At 30.5% G+C, this 18,403-nt stretch overlaps 5 protein-coding genes across 10 annotated transcripts in view; all 5 read left to right on the top strand.

Moving 5' to 3' along the window:
- The window catches only part of LOC130663955 (KN motif and ankyrin repeat domain-containing protein 2-like), a 28,073-nt gene extending 19,252 nt beyond the window's left edge, over positions 1–8,821 (top strand). For 3 of the 4 annotated variants that reach the window (XM_057463544.1, XM_057463545.1, XM_057463546.1), the window contains exons 5-10: positions 2,819–2,934; positions 3,138–3,218; positions 3,874–4,101; positions 4,375–5,672; positions 6,381–6,981; positions 7,059–8,821. In XM_057463544.1, the coding sequence (XP_057319527.1) occupies positions 2,819–2,934; positions 3,138–3,218; positions 3,874–4,101; positions 4,375–5,672; positions 6,381–6,981; positions 7,059–7,487 (2,753 nt within the window). In that variant the 3' untranslated portion in view covers positions 7,488–8,821. Of the gene's footprint in view, positions 1–257; positions 533–2,818; positions 2,935–3,137; positions 3,219–3,873; positions 4,102–4,374; positions 5,673–6,380; positions 6,982–7,058 lie in introns of those variants that run through there. The other variant, XM_057463547.1, reaches the window with a different exon arrangement.
- Positions 8,822–9,510: 689 nt separating this feature from the next.
- LOC130663954 (speckle-type POZ protein-like) lies at positions 9,511–11,256 on the top strand. Of its 2 annotated transcripts, XM_057463542.1 has the most exons (3): positions 9,511–9,991; positions 10,076–10,718; positions 10,788–11,256. In XM_057463542.1, the coding sequence occupies exons 1-2, from the start codon at positions 9,652–9,654 to the stop codon at positions 10,678–10,680; spliced, it is 945 nt and encodes a 314-aa protein (XP_057319525.1). In that variant the 5' UTR covers positions 9,511–9,651; the 3' UTR covers positions 10,681–10,718; positions 10,788–11,256. The 2 variants fall into 2 exon arrangements, with proteins under 2 accessions (XP_057319525.1, XP_057319524.1); XM_057463541.1 differs by having other exon boundaries at positions 9,513–10,718; positions 10,788–11,255.
- Positions 11,257–11,434: 178 nt separating this feature from the next.
- LOC130663952 (speckle-type POZ protein-like) lies at positions 11,435–15,350 on the top strand. 2 transcript variants are annotated; one of them, XM_057463539.1, is made up of 3 exons: positions 11,435–12,703; positions 12,773–14,948; positions 14,989–15,350. In XM_057463539.1, the coding sequence occupies exons 2-3, from the start codon at positions 13,885–13,887 to the stop codon at positions 15,014–15,016; spliced, it is 1,092 nt and encodes a 363-aa protein (XP_057319522.1). In that variant the 5' UTR covers positions 11,435–12,703; positions 12,773–13,884; the 3' UTR covers positions 15,017–15,350. The 2 variants fall into 2 exon arrangements, with proteins under 2 accessions (XP_057319522.1, XP_057319523.1); XM_057463540.1 differs by having other exon boundaries at positions 15,013–15,344.
- Positions 11,635–12,678, top strand: LOC130663243 (speckle-type POZ protein-like). The gene is made up of 2 exons (XM_057462364.1): positions 11,635–11,895; positions 12,016–12,678. Exons 1-2 carry the CDS (start codon positions 11,635–11,637, stop codon positions 12,676–12,678), a joined length of 924 nt encoding a protein of 307 aa, XP_057318347.1.
- A 184-nt stretch (positions 15,351–15,534) lies between the features above and the next one.
- LOC130663951 (speckle-type POZ protein B-like) lies at positions 15,535–17,181 on the top strand. The gene is made up of 2 exons (XM_057463538.1): positions 15,535–16,822; positions 16,892–17,181. The coding sequence occupies exons 1-2, from the start codon at positions 15,765–15,767 to the stop codon at positions 16,938–16,940; spliced, it is 1,107 nt and encodes a 368-aa protein (XP_057319521.1). The 5' UTR covers positions 15,535–15,764; the 3' UTR covers positions 16,941–17,181.
- Positions 17,182–18,403: the final 1,222 nt, after the last annotated feature.

The following is an 18,403-nucleotide window of genomic DNA, read 5'->3' as shown; positions in this document are numbered from 1 at the left end:
ATAATAATAATATAATAGAATTTTTCTCTTCGTCGGTAGTTTGTTGTCCCCGGTAGCCTTTTCTCTGTCGGTCTTTCTCTTTGTCCCTCTTCGAGTCTTAGAGGTACTTGCTCGGGTAGTCGTAATGTAGATTTACCGGCGAAACATAACAGTCAAACGCGGTCTCGCGGCGGCAAAACACGCATCCTCTACTTACTCAAATTTTATTCAAATATCAACTTTTTTTTTTTTTTTTTTTTTTTGTTTCTACTTTTACATTTCAAATGTCAGTCTCAAAGACAATTATATATTTAAAAGTTGTGTAATTTATTATTTTTGTGTCATTACGAAATTTTATTATTTTTACGTAATTGTTATTTTAAATCCTTGAAAAAATATTGTGATAAAATTAAGTTGTGATCAAGTGAGAGTGAGAACAAGACGTCAGAGTTAATTTATTTATTATTTTATTTTAACGTTAAATAAAAAATGGGTGTAAAAAATTTTTTTATGAAGAGATTACCCTTCTGCAAATTAAAGAAAAAAAAGTATCGTAAGTTTTACTATTAAAAAAATATATTTAAATTTAAATGTGTAATTAAATTTATGTTGTCAAGAACATACATATATTATGAATGATAAGATAAAGTGATAAATTAATATAAAAAAATTTGAATTGCGATGAATATAAATAAATTTAAAAAGTATCGTAAATATTATTACACATTTTTACATTTAAATTATGGGTATTTTTCTCATTGCTCAAGTGCGATAGGGAGGTGCTATTGACCGTCTGTATGTCTTTCCATTCACGTCAATTGCGGGGGCAAAGTTAATATAACTATACATATTATATATATATATGTGTAGTTGCTCTACTCTTTATCTCCGGGAGCCAAACAAGTTGAATTCATTATCAAGTTTTGCACTAATCCACAAGTGTATCGGGACTTGGATATATTATATATACATTATATATGTGTGTAATACCCTCACGCACAAATAAATTATTAATTTATATTATTATTATTATTGTTATTATTATCATTAGGTTGTTATATTTATGATTTATGGTCATGATCTCCTACTCGACTTATTCAATCTTCCATCGCATAAATTTTCATCCAACTCTACTTACAATTACTTATGAAAAACAATCTCTTGGCCTCTTTATTGCAACAATTAATCAGGGCTGAGAATTTTTTCATTCTAAAAAAATTATTTAAATGGCACGGAAAAAAGAGCAGTTGAAAAATTAGTTTCGTATACACGGAAAGAAAATTATGGGAAGTTTTGCTATGCATTATGGGAATGGTTCCCATAATGGTATGGGAATAGTACCTATACTACTATAGAGATGGTTCCCATATATTATGGGAATGGTTCCCATATTGGTATAGGAACTATTCCTATAATATTATGGGAACTATTCCCATAATGTTATGGGAACCATCCCTATAATATCATAAAATTTTTTTTTTGCACAATAGTGTAGAAATTTTCCAAAATTTGGATTTTCTTGAATGTTTTGTGCTGACAAAAAATTCTTGTTAAAAATTTTAATGTTTTTTTGCCAAATACGATTTTTTTCAATGTTTGAATTTTTGTTTTTATGTTTAATAATATTTCTGTGTATTGTAAAAGTGATTACCACACTTCTTTAAATTAATTTTTTCATGATAATATGGTATCCATAGGGAATAGTTCCCATACTATTATAGGAACTATTTCCATAATATTATGGGAATGGTTCCTATAAATTATAGGAACCATTCCTATAGTGTTATGGGTATCATTCCCATAATTATAGGAACTATTCCTATAATTATGGGAAACATTCCTATAATTATAGGAACCGCTCCCATAATTTATGGTCGTAATTCCTATGATGGTGTAGGAAAAAATTTCACAAAATTATGGGAACCGCTGCCATAATTTTCTTTCCGTGTAGTAGTAAAGCGCTCTGAGTCTGAAACTGTAAAAATTACATTTTTTATCAGTAAATTTTACAGAAATAACAAATATTACAGTTCCAAACTCGATATTGTCGATTTAAACTGTAAAATTTGCTGCTTAAGATTGTATTAATTTTAATACTATAACAAATTTTTAAAAATACAGTTTAAGCCTTAATGTTTAAAGATTTTTGCCCCGAAAGCCTTTTTACTGTAGAAACTGTAATTTTTCAATTGCTCTTTTTTCCGTGGGTGAATTCTTTTTAATTAAAAAACTTTCCATTTTTTGCGCGGCAATATTTAAATTACCGCGTCGACTGAATTAAAAAAAAAATAACAGTCGGAGATAATTTTCGAAAAACGAATATTTTAAGATCTACCAGGATTAAATATAAAATATATTAAGTTTAATGTAAAAAATACCGTTTCACATAAAGGAAAACGTTGCTAACTACTTTCACGGTAAGCTACTGATGCAAAAAAAAATAAGAAAGAGACGTTAAATATTTAGCAAAACTCTAGACTGAGGAGAGATCCCCGTAAATCATTAAGTCGACTATTTTTTGCTCGCACTTTTAACTGGAGTCTCATCGCGTGATAACTCAGAGCATATCACCTATCGGAGTACTTTTACAGAGCTTATTATTCATGTATCATGCTTACAATGCTAATTACTGGGAAAAAATATTTTTACAAAACGGGGGTGAATAAACCAGCCTGTATTTTATTTACATACTTACGTTACATATTTTTCCTCCCACGGAAAATTACGCAACCTTAGTTATTTAACGTACAATTATAATTATAATTACTTATTATTACATTGTTAACTAATTAATTATTTTATTTACACTAAATTAAATAAATAAAATTATTGTCTTTAGATGGAGCGCATATTGGACACGCGATTCAACACACGATCCACGCGGATCAGACCGCGGATTTCGATGCCGCGAGTGTTGGAAGCGGAAATTCAAATCTCAGTGCCGGGGCACTTCAGGTAAAAACAACCGTATATTTTTTTTCCTTTAAATACTTTAAAACCCACAATCACAATATAGATTTGACACTAAGATACGAGCGCAGAATGATAAGATCTGTGAAAAGAATTAGTGAGATCTATATTTCACATCTTTATCTCTATCCCATCGTCTTCTTTTTTTTTTTTTGACACTAATGAGCAAATATTTTTAAAAATTGCAGAATATTCGAGAGCAAATGGCGATGTCGCTCGAGCGAATGAGAGAACTTGAAGAGCAAGTAAAAGCGATCCCAATGCTACAGGTATAGTTATTGTAAAATGATCCTGAATATCTATATATACCTATTTCCGGATGAATGCCATAAGTTTTAAGCCTCAGTACTTGTAAACTCTACAGTAACAAAAACTGCGTCTCCGTCATTTCAACACTTGAATTTTTTTTTTTAATTTTTTTAACGTCTACCTGATATCCGTTTTACGATACTCCAAACTCGGAACTATGACGTTTTAGAGCTTAAATATTTAGAATAATGTACTGAGACTAGAATTAAAAAATAAAAAAAAAACTTTATTTCATTGTCAGGCGGATAATTTAAATATTTCTGGTCATAAAATCCCTTTGGTTAAATCCCCGATTTAATTTACTCAGTCCTAGTCCAAGTATTTGATTACAAAATCCTCCTATTGTCTAATCTCTCACCTCGAGGGTCGAAGATATTGAAATACTATAGTAATAACACAAAGTACATTTTGTTAAGTAAATTCCAAGTAGTTTTAAAGTAACCGCTCGGCGCATTCAGTAACTCGGGAAACTTCTTACGGACAGCAACGTTTTGTCATTTTTATTTTCGCGTCGTTTTCGTAAACTATTAATATTTTTAAAAAGTTATAAATAAGTTGGCTAGCAAGATGAGAATAATGAATTTTTATCACAATAATTATAAGAAAACTCTGCAGGCACAGATGTCAGTGCTCAAGGAAGAGAAGAAAAAACTCGAAAAGACGGTGGAGGATTTCAATAGATCGCGTTCTGTGAAAAATATTGAAAATTCAGAGGCCCAGAGATCGAGGAGCCAGTCATTTTCCTCGGAAAAACAGGGGAAAAAATATTTCAATGTTCACACGAGGGATATGGGGACCATGTGTGGTGTTATGACGCGGGACGTGGGAATTTCACACCAGCAGGTAATTTTTTTTACTGTAACTCAGGTGCGGTCTTATTGTTAACTATCGGCGGTTAATTTAAAAAAGTATTTATTGTTTAATTATTATAATAATAATTAATTGGAATTTTCTAGTTAACGAAAGAGTTGAAAAATTTTCGCTCTAATAGCTATCGCGTATATTTTGTACTTTCTAAACTTTCATGACGTGAATTACGTATTTTATTTAATATACTCTGATGTTTTTTACTATTAAAATTACATAAATATAATTATAATAATGATTATTTTAAAGGTTCGGACACGGGACGTTGGAATGACCACTAGCACGCCGATCCAAGTAATCGGCCGGCCGACAGAATTCACTACCGTTAAATTGGACGACATGGACATCGAGCCGAGCAAAGCCTTTGGATCTCCAACGGCTAAGAGAAGTCTGCAGAAATATCAGTCGAGAGAAAACATAACTTCCTTTTTTAACAACAAAGACTCGTCGAGTTTATCGAATTTGTCACGAAGCAGCGAGTCCAGTTGGACTCCCGAAATGAAACGTAAAAACTCGCTGTCAAAAATTCCTTCGTACCACAGTCTGTCTTCGCCGAAACAACTGAAGGACTCTGGGACCAACACCGACAGTACGACGGAAAAATCTAAAGACCAGTCACTGTCCCAACAGAAAACCCTGACCCGCAGCGATTTGTTTTTCGAGCAGATATCACCAGAGATTATTTCCAAAGACCCGGAAGTCCGTAAGACCCGCAGCTGTGGTACTGAAACGACACTTAATATGACACAAGTTTATACTTCCGAGGAAGTCGCCCGCATGATTGAGGAAGCTGTAAATAAATACCGTGATTCGGTTAAAAAAATGACATCAACAAAAGGTACCCAGTGCTTGCCAGTATTGCCGAAAAAATTGCCAACAAGACATCAAGAGATCCAGACCTCTGAGCCCTTCAAAATGAGGGCGCACGTTGGGGTGACAGTAAAACCCCGGACATCTGAAGTTGGAACTTCAATAGGACTATCAAGCCCTGGAACAAAATCAATAGCCACCGGACCAGATCCCGTTTCAATTCAGCCGATCTCCCTCAGTTCACTGAACGCCCGAAGTCATTCGTTTAATTACGGTGACACTAAACCCAAAAGAAAAACCACCAGAACCGTTGGCTCTAATGTCGAGGGGTTGATAAAAACTGCGCCCAAGAGTACTGACACCCTAGGTCTCTCCCCAAAGAGCCGTGAGTTCGGCACATCGCCCATAAAAAAGAAGTTCGTTGATGTGTCGGTGGGTGATTCATTGAAACCACACATTTCAATATCCTGCGCTGCCAACTACTGCGACAATTGCAAAGAGACAATAAAAACTCTTGCCAAACAAATTTCAAATAACACCGAAAATATGTACAAAAATATCGATAACAATTCAAACCAGACAACCAACGGAGTGTCTAGGATACCAAGGCCAGCAAATATCAATTTAAGTAACAGTGATTTGAAAAAACAGTTCAAGAGACAAGACACCTACACCAAGATTCCCATCGGAATCATACGCTACGATGCCGACAACAAAGAGACGTATGATTGTAATAAGTACGTTTCTATTTTTATTATTTTTAATGCTGGGGATCAAGTTTTTTTTTTTAAATTATTTTTAACACAAAGGAAAATGTGTAATAAAGTAAGGGATGAAAAAGCGCGTGCGTGTCCAACAGCTGCATGTTCCCCACGTACTTTTCACCCCTTGCAAGCTTAGTGGTTCTGGTGTAGGCTGCCAGGATTCGCGCGTGCGTCATGCTTTGCTAACTGGTTTTATTTGTTGTATTCGTTATTTATCCTCAGTCTCCGCGGCCCACGGGTTGAGTATCAGATTATTTTTTTATCATCGCTTTAAATTATACGTCTAGTTTTTTAATTTCCCTTTGCGCTGATGCGTTTTTTCAACCCGAGTTTTTATATTTTTCCCTCGCCAAATTACGCAGTCGCTCATTTTCGGGGGTAATGGTGCATTTTAATTAGTATTCGGTTATTGGTTATTGAAATCAATGCTTCAACAACAATATATGAGTATTGAAAATGATATGGAATTTCGCAGAATTAATTCCCCGCGCTTTCAACGGTAATCAATTTTATATAATTTATCTACTATTTTATTTATTTATTTATTTATTTATTTATTTGGTTATTAGTAAATTTAGTCAGCAATATTTTAATAAAATTTATAAATAGACGAGTAATCCTTGAACCTATTGATTAAAAAAATATTTATATACATGTTATAATTTATAAAAATAATTACAGGCATGAGATGGTGACCGAGGACATAAAGAACGACGCCAAGGAGTCAAAAGAATTAATATCTCCGGAAAAAGAATTAAACAATGAAGAAAAAACGAGTCTACCAGACTCAGCGCTGTTTGAGCCCATACGTGACAAGTCCCGGGTGAAAAAGGAACCGTCTAAGGAGATGCGTGCCGCGTTGAAAGTATTGAATGACAACTTGAAAAAGTCTCCAAGCAAGAATTTGTCCCATCAAACGAAAAACGCGACGAACGTCATCCAGCAAGAGTGGTTTAAAATTTCTAGTATCGTGACCGCGAACCCCCTGGATGTCGAGGACTACTTGGACTGCTTTGAAGAGCACTCCAGTATCTTGCTGGAGCACATCGTCAATATGGTTGACACAAACGGGAACACGGCAATGCATTACTCCGTTTCTCACGGTAATTATGACGTAGTCTCAATACTCCTGGACTCAAAAGTCTGCGACATTAATAAACCAAATGCCGCTGGCTACACTCCGGTGATGCTAACAGCCCTCGTTGACATTAAAAACTCGACCCACGCTTCGGTTATTACAAGACTTTTCCAGTTGGCTGATGTCAATACTCGAGCTAAAATTGTAAGTAAAAATTTATTGATCAATTCATCCGCCTGTTAATTAATTGGTTGATTAATTGACTGATTAATTTATTCTAGCATGGACAGACAGCACTGATGCTCGCAGTTTCCCATGGAAGGACAGACATGACCCGGCTGCTGCTGGACGCTGGAGCAGCCGTCAACATCCAGGACGAAGACGGAAGTTCCGCGCTGATGTGTGCCGCCGAGCACGGACACGTCGACATCGTGAAACTCCTTCTAGAACACCCGGACTGCGACCCGTCGATCGTCGACGTGGACGGCAACACGGCTCTGACCATCGCCGTCCACGCGGGCAACCGCGACATCGGGATGCTTCTCTACGCTCACGGGCAAGTTCATAGAGGCACCAGTCCCTACTCATCCATGAGAAGAAGTCGACGCGGATCCAAACCCACGACTCCCACGGGAGCTTCTCCATCCTTACCAGCCAGTCCTGCTCCCTCAAGAAGATTCACCCCCACGTCAAAATACTCCGGGAAGTAGTAACTTTGCATTTGTTTTTTCGTTTTTGATAAACGCTATCAGACATCATCGAGATGTTCGTTATTTCGACTTATATTTTTTTATTTATATTTATATTTCTCTATCAAACATTTCAGAACAATCTATCGAAGACTAGTCATTTTAAATATTTCAATCTACATATTTATTATAATTATTATTATTTTTTTTCTTCATACTATTGATTAATAAAATATCAAAGGGGAGATTAGTTTTCTCAGGTGCTCCTTAGGAACTCGGTGCTCTACACTCATAAAATCAAACAAATTTATAAAAATAATGTTCAACATTCCCCTCCTCTTTTTCTCAACGACTTGATATTTTATATTTTTCCATGTACCTTTTTATTGTTATATCGTCTTGGTACACAAAGTGTTGATCGATAGTTTGTCATGTCTTCCAAAGTTTTAACTATTTATTGGAACTCAATTAATTAAGTAGCACTAGACATTCCAGATACGGGGTTCAAATTTAATAACAGGCCTAAGTCATTTTAAAACCATCGGGAACAATAATTAAATTTTTCTAGCATTTAATTGAATGCTTTTAAATTTAAATTTTAAAAATATATAAAGACTAGAATGTGCTACTCAATAAAAATTTTGAATGTTAGTAAAAAAAAAAATGTCTGACTAGATTTATTAAATGTTGATTGTCGTACTTTAAAAATATATATAAATAATGTATCAGACTGATTGGAACTTGTGGTAGTATGAAATTTATAAAATATATATAAATACTTGGGTAGATAAATGTCTGGATATAAATTTATAAATCGTTAGAGAAAAAAAAGAGGAAAAAAAAAAATGATCGTGGAAAATTAATGTGTAATTATTTTTTATTTTATTTTAATTTTATTTTTATATGAAAATTGAATTACGGACAAATGTAATGACGTTAGACTGGTACTTAAATGATGAAGGAACAAAATGAGAGGGTTTTTTATTATTTAAAATAAATTTAGAGGGTTGTGAATAGTCGAAGACGAATTAAGTTATTTAATTATAATAATCGGACATTATATTAAACAAAAGTTTTATCGTGACATATGATGTTGTATGTATTTAAATAAATTGTATAAATATTTGAAAAGTAAGTAAGTTTTAGAATGGAGTAGACGAATATTAAATCTATTGTAATGTTAATGATAATAAATAATTAATGAATACTATTGATGTAAATGTGATTAAAAAATGATGTTTAGGAGTTTTAGATGATACAGATATATTATAGAACATGATAATTAAATATGTTTTTAATTGTTTGTGCCTTTGAATGTAACATATTAAATATTAATAAATATTCGAGTAATTTAATTTCTCGTTTTAATATTTATTTTAGATATTGAATTAATTTTAATGAGTCATTGATTTAAGGGCATTCTCAGACGGTGCCCCCCCCCCCCCCCCACTTTTTAAAAATATGCAATGACTTTTAACTGTCATAACCGTATTGAAATTTTATTAATTAATTTAAAAAAAATTAAAACCTTGACTGAAAAAAGGACAACGTAGTCGTGATTTCGTTGAGATATAGAATTTAAATAAAATTACTTACAATTGATATCAATTGGGAATTAAGCGAAATTTGTTAAATAAATTTGAGCCAACAAAATTGAAAAATTCTAATTATAAAACTGACATGACGATTTTACTGAAATTTATTTAACGAATTTTGTTTAACTCCTAATTGATATCAAGTGTGAATAATTTTTTTTTAAATCTATATATCGGCGAAATTACGACTACGTTGGCCTTTTTTCAATTAATGCTTTAATTTCTTTTAAATTAATTGATAAAAATTTGATACGCTTATGACAGTTGTCATTGAAAGTCATTGAAAATTTTTAAAAAGTGGGAGACACTGTCTGAGAATGGCCTTAAAATTTAGACAAATAAGATCTTTATAAATTTGGCAGGTAATTTTGAAAAGTCGATTTGTGGAGACGCGTGTAGATGATTGATGTTCAATTTTTTTTTAATACTGACAAGAGGATGATCATCACTTGTTAATTTTATGCTGGATACAGTCACCAGGCCAACGTAATTTTTAATAAATTTTTTGATTGACAGTTTCGGGGATAGTTTTGATTAAAAATTATTTGCTTGATTTATTTTATTGTGTTGCTAAATGACAAGTATTTAATATGGAAACAAGTTATAGTAGAACAGTTGAACGTAATATTGTTCATGAATGGAAAATTGATAATATAAGTGCTTACGTAAATGATTTTGATACAGATACTAAGATTACTCTTAATTCTTCAAACTTTACAACAGGAGCCAAAATTAACGATCAATGGTGTATTCGTTTACAAGCAATTACTTCATTGAATTCTTTTACGCATCAAATGTTTACCTGTCTATATTTTTATTTGTGCCAATTGAATGATCTCGATAATATAAATACAAAGTTTTCAATATTTATTTTGGATAACGAAAAAACAAAACTATTTATTGAAGAACGTCGCTTGCTACTGAACAAAGGTGATACTCAAATTCTTTCGGTACCAAAATTTTCACTTTGGAATAATAATAAAGATAAAAATTTACCCAACAATACTTTGACAGTGTGTCTAGACCTAACTGTGTACGACGCTCCTGTAACAACTTGCAGAAAACTTAACTTAAAAATTTTAAAACATCAAATAGCTCATGATTATAAGCAACTTTACGAGTCTAAAATGGGTAGCGACGTTGTTGTAAATGTGGGTGATACTAATTTTGAAGCTCATAGAAGTATTCTAATGGCGCGAAGCCCTGTTCTGGCTGCAATGTTTTCTCATGATATGATTGAGAAAAAAGAAAATAGAATTCCTGTACAAGACATTACTTCGGAGATCTTCGAAAAACTCTTGGAATATATTTACACTGATGAAGTAACTGATTTGGATGCGGATGCTGAGCGTTTATTAGAGGCCGCAGACAAATATCAGATACAATCACTTAAAGATATTTGCCAAGAATCACTCAGTAAAACTTTGACTGTTGAAAATTCGTTGAAAATAATGGATAAAGCTGATCTTTACGATGCCCAAGAGTTATTACAATTCACAAATGATTTCATTACATCGAACATCAAAGAAATCATTGAGACTCAAGACTTTAAAAATCTTGAAAAATCGAATCTTGCTATGGCATATCAATTATTGAAAAAATTTTCATTTTATAATTAAGAAGACAATAAACATAGTTTACTAATATATTTACAATAGTATGTACCAATTCAAATTTTTTACTCAACGCTATTTCAATTTATTTATTTTATTTTTCATATTTTCAGATAAACTAACAACGAACATTGGAATTAAATACAACAACTTGGTGCCCAGCGGTATAGTATAATACATAATTTAAAATCTAATTCAATATCTTTAAAAATGTTTAATAATTATTACGTCTTGTATGTTTTTTTTCCTAAAAATGTCAGATCAATATGAAAGCTATTAATTGTTTATCTATTTTGGAAATAATTACTTACTATTATTAAAAAACTTTTATATTTTTCTGACAAACTATTAAAGGAATTTCGTAAAATAAATAAAATTTATTATATCGTTAATTATTCACTCCTCCTACTAAATTTAAATCCCGCCATTTTTAATATAAAGTGGCGCCAATGCGGATCTTTTGAAATCTCTAACTTATCAACGATTAAATGTCGGTAATAAATTCAAATAATTTAATTAATTGTTGCAATGTTTATTGAAATGATAAAATTAACTTTTCATGTGTGTATGAATTTAATTATTAAATAAATTATTTTTCTGATAATTATCATTATTTTATATTAATTTAAAAGTTAAATAAATAAATCATTATGATATTTTGTAAAGTTATTTAGTGCACATGCGTGTACATACATGATTGCAATATACAATGTATGCTCAAAATTTTTTTATATATATATATATATTTACAAGAAGCTGATTTCACGATCCGGTGTTCAGTTGTTAATTTTACGCGGGATCTCTCGTAACAAAGCCGGCGTCTCGTCTTAATTATCGAAAACATTTAAAAGTAACAGAGTGTGGAATAGTTTTGATTGATATAAATTTAAATATAGAAATAAAATAATTAAGACTTTTTAATTACTAATTGTGTTAAAAGTTAGATAATAAATATTTAATATGGAAAGAAGTTATACAACGGTAGATGAACATCATATATTTTACGAGTGGTTGATTGATAAAATAGATACTTATTATATTAGAGACGGTGAAACAAGTGATTTTACTGTAAATTCATCAGAATTCTCAACAGGAGCTAAAATTAAAGATAAATGGTGTGTTCGTTCAAATATATGCAATAGATCTACGTGTTCATTACGTGGTACTGATGGGTTGTCATCAATAGGATTTTATTTGGACTTTTTGAATAATACTGACGAGGTAAACGTAAACATAAAATACTCAAGTTTCATTTTAAATAACCAAAAAAATAAGGTATGTAAAACAAGGGAAATAAGCCGTCTGTTAAACGAAAATAAAGAATTGTTGGTGTATATCCAGCTGGATCCTTTGATGAAGAAAAGAGATGAATATTTTCCCAATAATACTTTAACATTTTGCCTTAATCTTACTGTGTATGATACTCCTGTTTCAACTTCCACAAAACTTGAATTAAATATTCCAATAAATCAAATGGCTCACGATTACACAGAACTTTACAATACTAAGATGGGTAGTGATGTTACCATAAATGTGCGTAACACAGAATTCCGAGCTCATAGAAGTATTTTGATGGCACGAAGTCCTGTTCTGGCTGCAATGTTTTCTCATGACATGATTGAAAAAAAAGAAAATAAAATATCTATACCAGACATTACTCCAGAGATCTTCGAAAAGCTCTTAAAGTATATCTACACTGATGAAGTAAATGATCTGGATGCGGATGCTGAACGTTTATTAGAAGCCGCAGACAAATATCAGCTACTGTCACTTAAAAAAATGTGTCAAGTATCTCTTAGTAAAACTTTAACTGTTAACAATGCATTGAAAATAATGACTTTAGCTGATCTTCACAGCGCCAAACATCTATTGGATTTTACAAATAAGTTTATGGCATCAAATATCAAAAAGATTGTCGAGACTCAAAACTTCAAAGAATTCAAAAAACGAAATCCTCCTTTAGCATTCGAATTATTGGAAAAATTTACATTTCTCAACTTGTGAAATTAACTGATACAATTGCCTATGGGTATGTACTTAGTTTTATTTGTTACTCAACACTATTCCTGATTATATATTTTTCTTTTCATATTTACAGACAAACTAACAAGTTGATCAACAAAGAAGATTGAAACTCAGTACAATAACTTGGTGTTCAACAATATTCCATAATTTAAATACCATATATAATAACTATTCAATAACTTTAAACATAATCATATTTTATTACAAGTCTTACATATTTTTACTATTCTCAATTATAAGTTTAACTTAAAAACTAATAATTACTCAGTTATCCTTTCAATTTTGACTTATTATTATTATTATTAAAAAAATTTTATATTTCTCTAAGAAAAAATATTGACGTAATTTCATAAAATATATGATAAAGTTTTTCATATCATTAATTATCTCCTCATTTACTTCTTAAAAAATTTCTCTATTTTCAATATGAAGTGGCGCTAATGTCAATTTTTGTACGAAAAATATTCTCATAAATTTTTTGCTATGAACTCAAATATATTTATATTTATTTTGCTCAATAATACGGTCGAGGTTTTGAAATATGGCGACTTACTGATAGCATTGAGTCGTAAAAGGTATTGCTTACAATATTATTTTAAACAAAACCCGATATGCAAGCAAATAACGTCATCATTTTTAACGGGAATTGCTTACTACTAATATCTCATATTTTTTGTCATTTAATATATTTTGTAAAAAAAACTGTTGAATAATTTAATAAAAATTTTAAGAACTTTAAATTTGTATATAAAAATAAGTTTTTAAATAATTAACGTATCCTAGGTTCTCAGTAAGTATAAAAAGGCCCCAATGGAAGAGTGGAGTCCCACTTGCGAATTAAAAGCGGGGGTATATGGTAAGTAAATAGTAGTTGAGACTGGTGGGATTGAAATGAAACTCATACTGGGACGATAAGAAACTAATCAAAATTTCCACCACTTCGCTTTAACAATAAGTACAGTAGAAGCCGTAATCTCATGTGTGCTGTTGCTAAGTTTAAGTGCGAAATTAAAGCCGTTAGTCATATTTTCATTTTATTATTATATACATTTTTCAATAGTTCGACTTGTGCAGTATAAAATATCATTTTAATAATATTGTTTGAGTAGTTCTTCTTGCATTAGAAAAAAAATTACTAATAATAATTGGAGTATTTATCGAGTTACAATTTAAAAACTATTTAAAATGGAAGAGTGTTACACAAAAACAGATGAGCATAATATTGTTTTTAAATGGAAGATAAATAAAATAGATGTGTATGTCAGCCCCATCATCATTAGTGATACTGATCTCCAAATCAACTCTTCAGAATTTACATCAGGAGCAAAAATTAAAGATAAATGGCGGATGGAATTAGACTTTAATAATTCTAATACTAATAATACAACAAGTGACAAACTAGACTTTCGTTTGCGTTTATTGAATAACGATGACTTAGTAAACACAAAATTTTCGTTTTTTATTTTGAGTAATAAAAATGAGAAACAATGTTTACAACATCTGCAATTTATTATGAAGAAGTGTGAGGAAACTTTATATTCGCTCTCCAAGTCAGAATTATTAAAAAACAAAGATAAATTTTTACCCGGTAATATTTTGACAGTGTGTGTTGATCTTACTGCCTATGATCCGCCTATTACAACTTTTAAAAAAATTGAATTAAATATTTCAAAATGTCCAATGGCGCAGGACTACAAAAAACTTTATGAGTCTGGAATGGGTACCGATGTTACTATAACAGTGGATGATACTCATTTTCTAGCTCATAGAAATATTCTGATGGCCCGGAGCCCCGTTTTAGGTGCCATGTTTTCTCATGAAATGATTGAGAAAAAAGAAAATAAAATAACGATACCAAACATTACTCCAGATATATTCGAAAAAGTCATGGAGTACATTTACACCGATGAAGTATCTGGTCTAGCTGAGATTGCTGATGATTTGTTAAAAGCTGCAGATAAATACCAGATACTGTCACTTAAAAATATTTGTCAAGAATCTCTTAGTGAAACTCTGAATCTTGAAAATGCATTTGAATTAATGACTTTAGCTGATCGTCATAGCGCTGAACCTCTGTTAGAATTCATCACCGATTTCTTGGTCAATAACATAAAAAAAAATAATATTGACATTGAGGATTTTGAAAATTTTGAGAAATCACATTCTTCCTTGGCATTCAAAGTGATGAAAAAATATTCATTTTCCAAAAATGAAGATAAAGCTAATATTCCTGATAAAACTTCAAAATAGTATGTATTTAAACGTTTACTTTACTAAACTTTATAATAGTTTGTTTATTTTTTCTATTTTCAGATAAACAAAACCTAGATAACGAGTATTGGACCTAAATACAACTTGGTGCTCAACAACATCATAATGTATCACTTAAAAACTAATTCAATATCTTTAAAAATTTTGACTAATTATTACAAGTATTTTATATTTTTTTTTATGAAAAATTTTCAAGTAATTTCGTTAAGTAAAATAAAGATTTTCATACCGTTAATTTTTTATTTACTTCCATTCAATTGAAATCCCCATCATTTTCGAATATAAAGTGGCGCCAATGTGGATTTTTTGAAACCTCCAATCTATCAACGATAAAATGTCGGTAATACATTCAAATAATTTTATAATTGTTATAATGTTACAATTAATTAATGCAATTAATTTTTCATGTGTGTGTCAGTTTAATTATTGAATAATTTTTTTTTCTGATATTTATATTAATTTAAAAGTTAAAAATAAATTTTAAGAGTTGGATGATAACTTTGTTAAATTAATTAGTGCGCATGCGTGCACACACATGATTGCAATAAAAATGTACACTCAACGGTTTTTTTTTCTTTGCACATATTTACAAGAGGCTGATTTCACGGTTCATTTGTTAATTTTACGCGGGATCTCTCATAAGAAAGCCGGCGTCTCCTCTAGTTTATTATCGAAAACATTTTAAGCTAATAGAGTGTGGAATAGTTTTGATTGATATCTATTTAAATATAAAAATAAAATAATTAAGAATTTTAAAATTATTAATTGTGTTAAAAGTGCAATAAATATTTAATATGGAAAGAGTTTATACGACGTCTGATGAACATAATATTGTTTTCGAATGGAAGATTGATAAAATAGATCATTATTTCGATGAATTCCAGCGAGATACTCAGTTTAGTCTTACTTCTCCGATATTCTCAACAGGAGCCACAATTAATGATGAATGGCACGTTCGTTTGAAAATAATTAATTCTTCGGCAACGCTGCGTACTGCCTACCAGTCGTCAATGGTCTTCATTTTGTGTTCTTTGAATAATACTAATAATATGAACATAAAATGTTCAAGTTGCATTTTAGATAACGAAAAAAATGAATTATTTAAAAAATCGAAAGTTCATTATCTACTGACCAAAGACGAAACGGTAACTTGGCAAATATGGCCAAAAGCAACAATAGCAGATAAAAATGTATACTTACCCAATAATACTTTGACGTTTCGCCTTGATCTTACTGTCTATGATTCGCCCAACACAAAATTTGAAAAACTTGAATTAAATATTCCAAAATGTCAAATGTCTCACGATTTCACAGAACTTTACAACACTAAGATGGGTAGTGATGTCATCATAAATGTGCGTAACACAGAATTCCGAGCTCACAAAATTATCCTGATGGCACGAAGTCCTGTTCTGGCTGCAATGTTTTCTCATGACATGATTGAGAAAAAAGAAAATAAAATATCTATACCAGACATTACTCCAGAGATCTTCGAAAGGGTCTTAAAGTATATCTACACTGATGAAGTAACTGATGTTGGTGCGTATGCTGAAAGTTTATTAGAGTCCGCAGACAAATATCAGATACAATCACTTAAAGATAGTTGCCAAGAATCACTCTGTAAAAATCTAACTGTTGAAAATGCTTTGACAATAATGACTTTAGCTGATCGTCACAGCGCGAAATATCTATTGGAATTCACAAATAAGTTTATAGCATCAAACATCGAACAGATTATCAAGACTCAAAACTACAAAGAATTACAAATATCAAATCCTTTATTAGCATTATCATTATCGATAGAAAATTTGAATTTTCAACTTAAGAAATTAAATGATACACTTACCCATGGGTACGTACTTAGTTTTATTTGTTACTCAACACTATTTTTATTTATCTTTTCTATTTTTCATATTTTCAGATCATTCAGCAACTTGATCAACAAAATAAATCGAAACACAGTACAATAACTTAGTGCTCAACAATATTTTATAATTTAAATTCTATATAATCATTATTCAATCACTTTAAACATAATCATTTATTATTACAAGTCTTATATATTTTCTGTTCTCAAATGTCAGTTTAACTTAAAAACTAATAATTACTCAGTTATCATTTTAATTTTTACTTATTATTTTTATCAAAAATTTTTGTATTTTTCTATCTAAAAATATTGATGTAATCCCCTAAAATATAATAAAGTTTTTCATATCATTAATTACCTCCTCATTAACTTTTCAAAAAATTCCGCTATTTTCGCATATCAACTGGCGCTAATGTCAATTTTTTTAACTGACGTTTTATATTTCCACCCTGAAATAAAATGTCGGAAGACAAGAGATGTTTACACACATGTAATTTACTGTAATATCTCATCTCTTTGTCCAACGCGTATATTTACATCTTAAATTTATATTATATCAATATATTTTATAACTGTGGTTAATTAAGTTCCACATAAAAATTTTTTCAAATAACAAAGTTTAAAAAATGGAAAGAATTTACAGTTTGGCAAAGAAACACAAAGTTTTATATGAATGGAAAATAAATGCTATCAGCACTTACCTAAATGCTCCTATCGCTGACTTCGGAGTTGGTTTAAGTTCATCATGATACTGAAGTTAGCAGACGTCTAATAATTTTTGGATCTTTTTTTAGACGATAAACCAGAAGAAAAAAAATATTTGAAAAAATTGCACCTGTAGTTTTTTAAATTTTCTGCATGTGCATATTTTAAATTTTTTTTTTCTTCAAATTTAATTGTTCAAAAAAAAAATCAAAAAATTTTGAATTGTCTGCTAACTTCAGGATCATTTAAGTTCACTAAAATTCGCGATTGAAAATAAAATTGACGATAAGTGGCACGTTAGCTTTGATTTTAATAAACATGAACCCTGTTCGAATCCGAATTACATATCAATATATCTCTATTGTTCAACTGAAGACGAAATAATAACAGAAGGTTTGTTTTTTATTTTAAATAATGCTGGAGAAAAAGTATTTAATAGAGACTTTAAAAAAGTATATAAGAAATCACAGAAAGATTTCAGTTTTGGAGAATTTTTAGACAAAGAGAGATTACAAAGCGAAAAATTTGAATTGACACCTCATGATATTTTGACAGTACAATATCGGTCATTAATTCTTGTGCGGTAGCATAGCATCGGGAAAAAAAAAACATCTCAAAAAGAAAACATGTATCACTTTTTTATACAAATAAAAACTATAAAAAAAAAAAATTGTAAAAAAAAAATACAATATTTAAAAATATATCTATATTAATTAAATGTAAAATTATAAATATGTATTGTAAAATAAGTGAATAAAAAAAAGTCCCTATAAAAAAAATCTCTAGATTTAAAAATCACTAAAAAAAAATTACAATAAAAAAAAAATTCCTACAAAGAAACATTTGCATATCTAAACATCT

The sequence above is a fragment of the Microplitis mediator genome, chromosome 2, assembly GCF_029852145.1.
Source record: "Microplitis mediator isolate UGA2020A chromosome 2, iyMicMedi2.1, whole genome shotgun sequence".
In the NCBI taxonomy this organism is placed as follows: domain Eukaryota; kingdom Metazoa; phylum Arthropoda; class Insecta; order Hymenoptera; family Braconidae; genus Microplitis; species Microplitis mediator.
The sequence above is the reverse complement of the archived record's forward strand: the minus strand, read 5'-3'. Positions and strand labels throughout refer to the sequence as shown.

Coding starts and splice junctions, on each gene's coding strand:
- LOC130663243 (XM_057462364.1), top strand. CDS start 11,635: ATGGAAAGAAGTTATACAACGGTAGATGAACATCATATATTTTACGAG. Junction 11,896..12,015: donor TTTTGAATAATACTGACGAG/GTAAACGTAAAC, acceptor GTGTATATCCAG/CTGGATCCTTTGATGAAGAA.
- LOC130663951 (XM_057463538.1), top strand. CDS start 15,765: ATGGAAAGAGTTTATACGACGTCTGATGAACATAATATTGTTTTCGAA. Junction 16,823..16,891: donor AATGATACACTTACCCATGG/GTACGTACTTAG, acceptor TCATATTTTCAG/ATCATTCAGCAACTTGATCA.
- LOC130663952 (XM_057463539.1), top strand. CDS start 13,885: ATGGAAGAGTGTTACACAAAAACAGATGAGCATAATATTGTTTTTAAA. Junction 14,949..14,988: donor CCTGATAAAACTTCAAAATA/GTATGTATTTAA, acceptor ACTTTATAATAG/TTTGTTTATTTTTTCTATTT.
- LOC130663954 (XM_057463541.1), top strand. CDS start 9,652: ATGGAAACAAGTTATAGTAGAACAGTTGAACGTAATATTGTTCATGAA.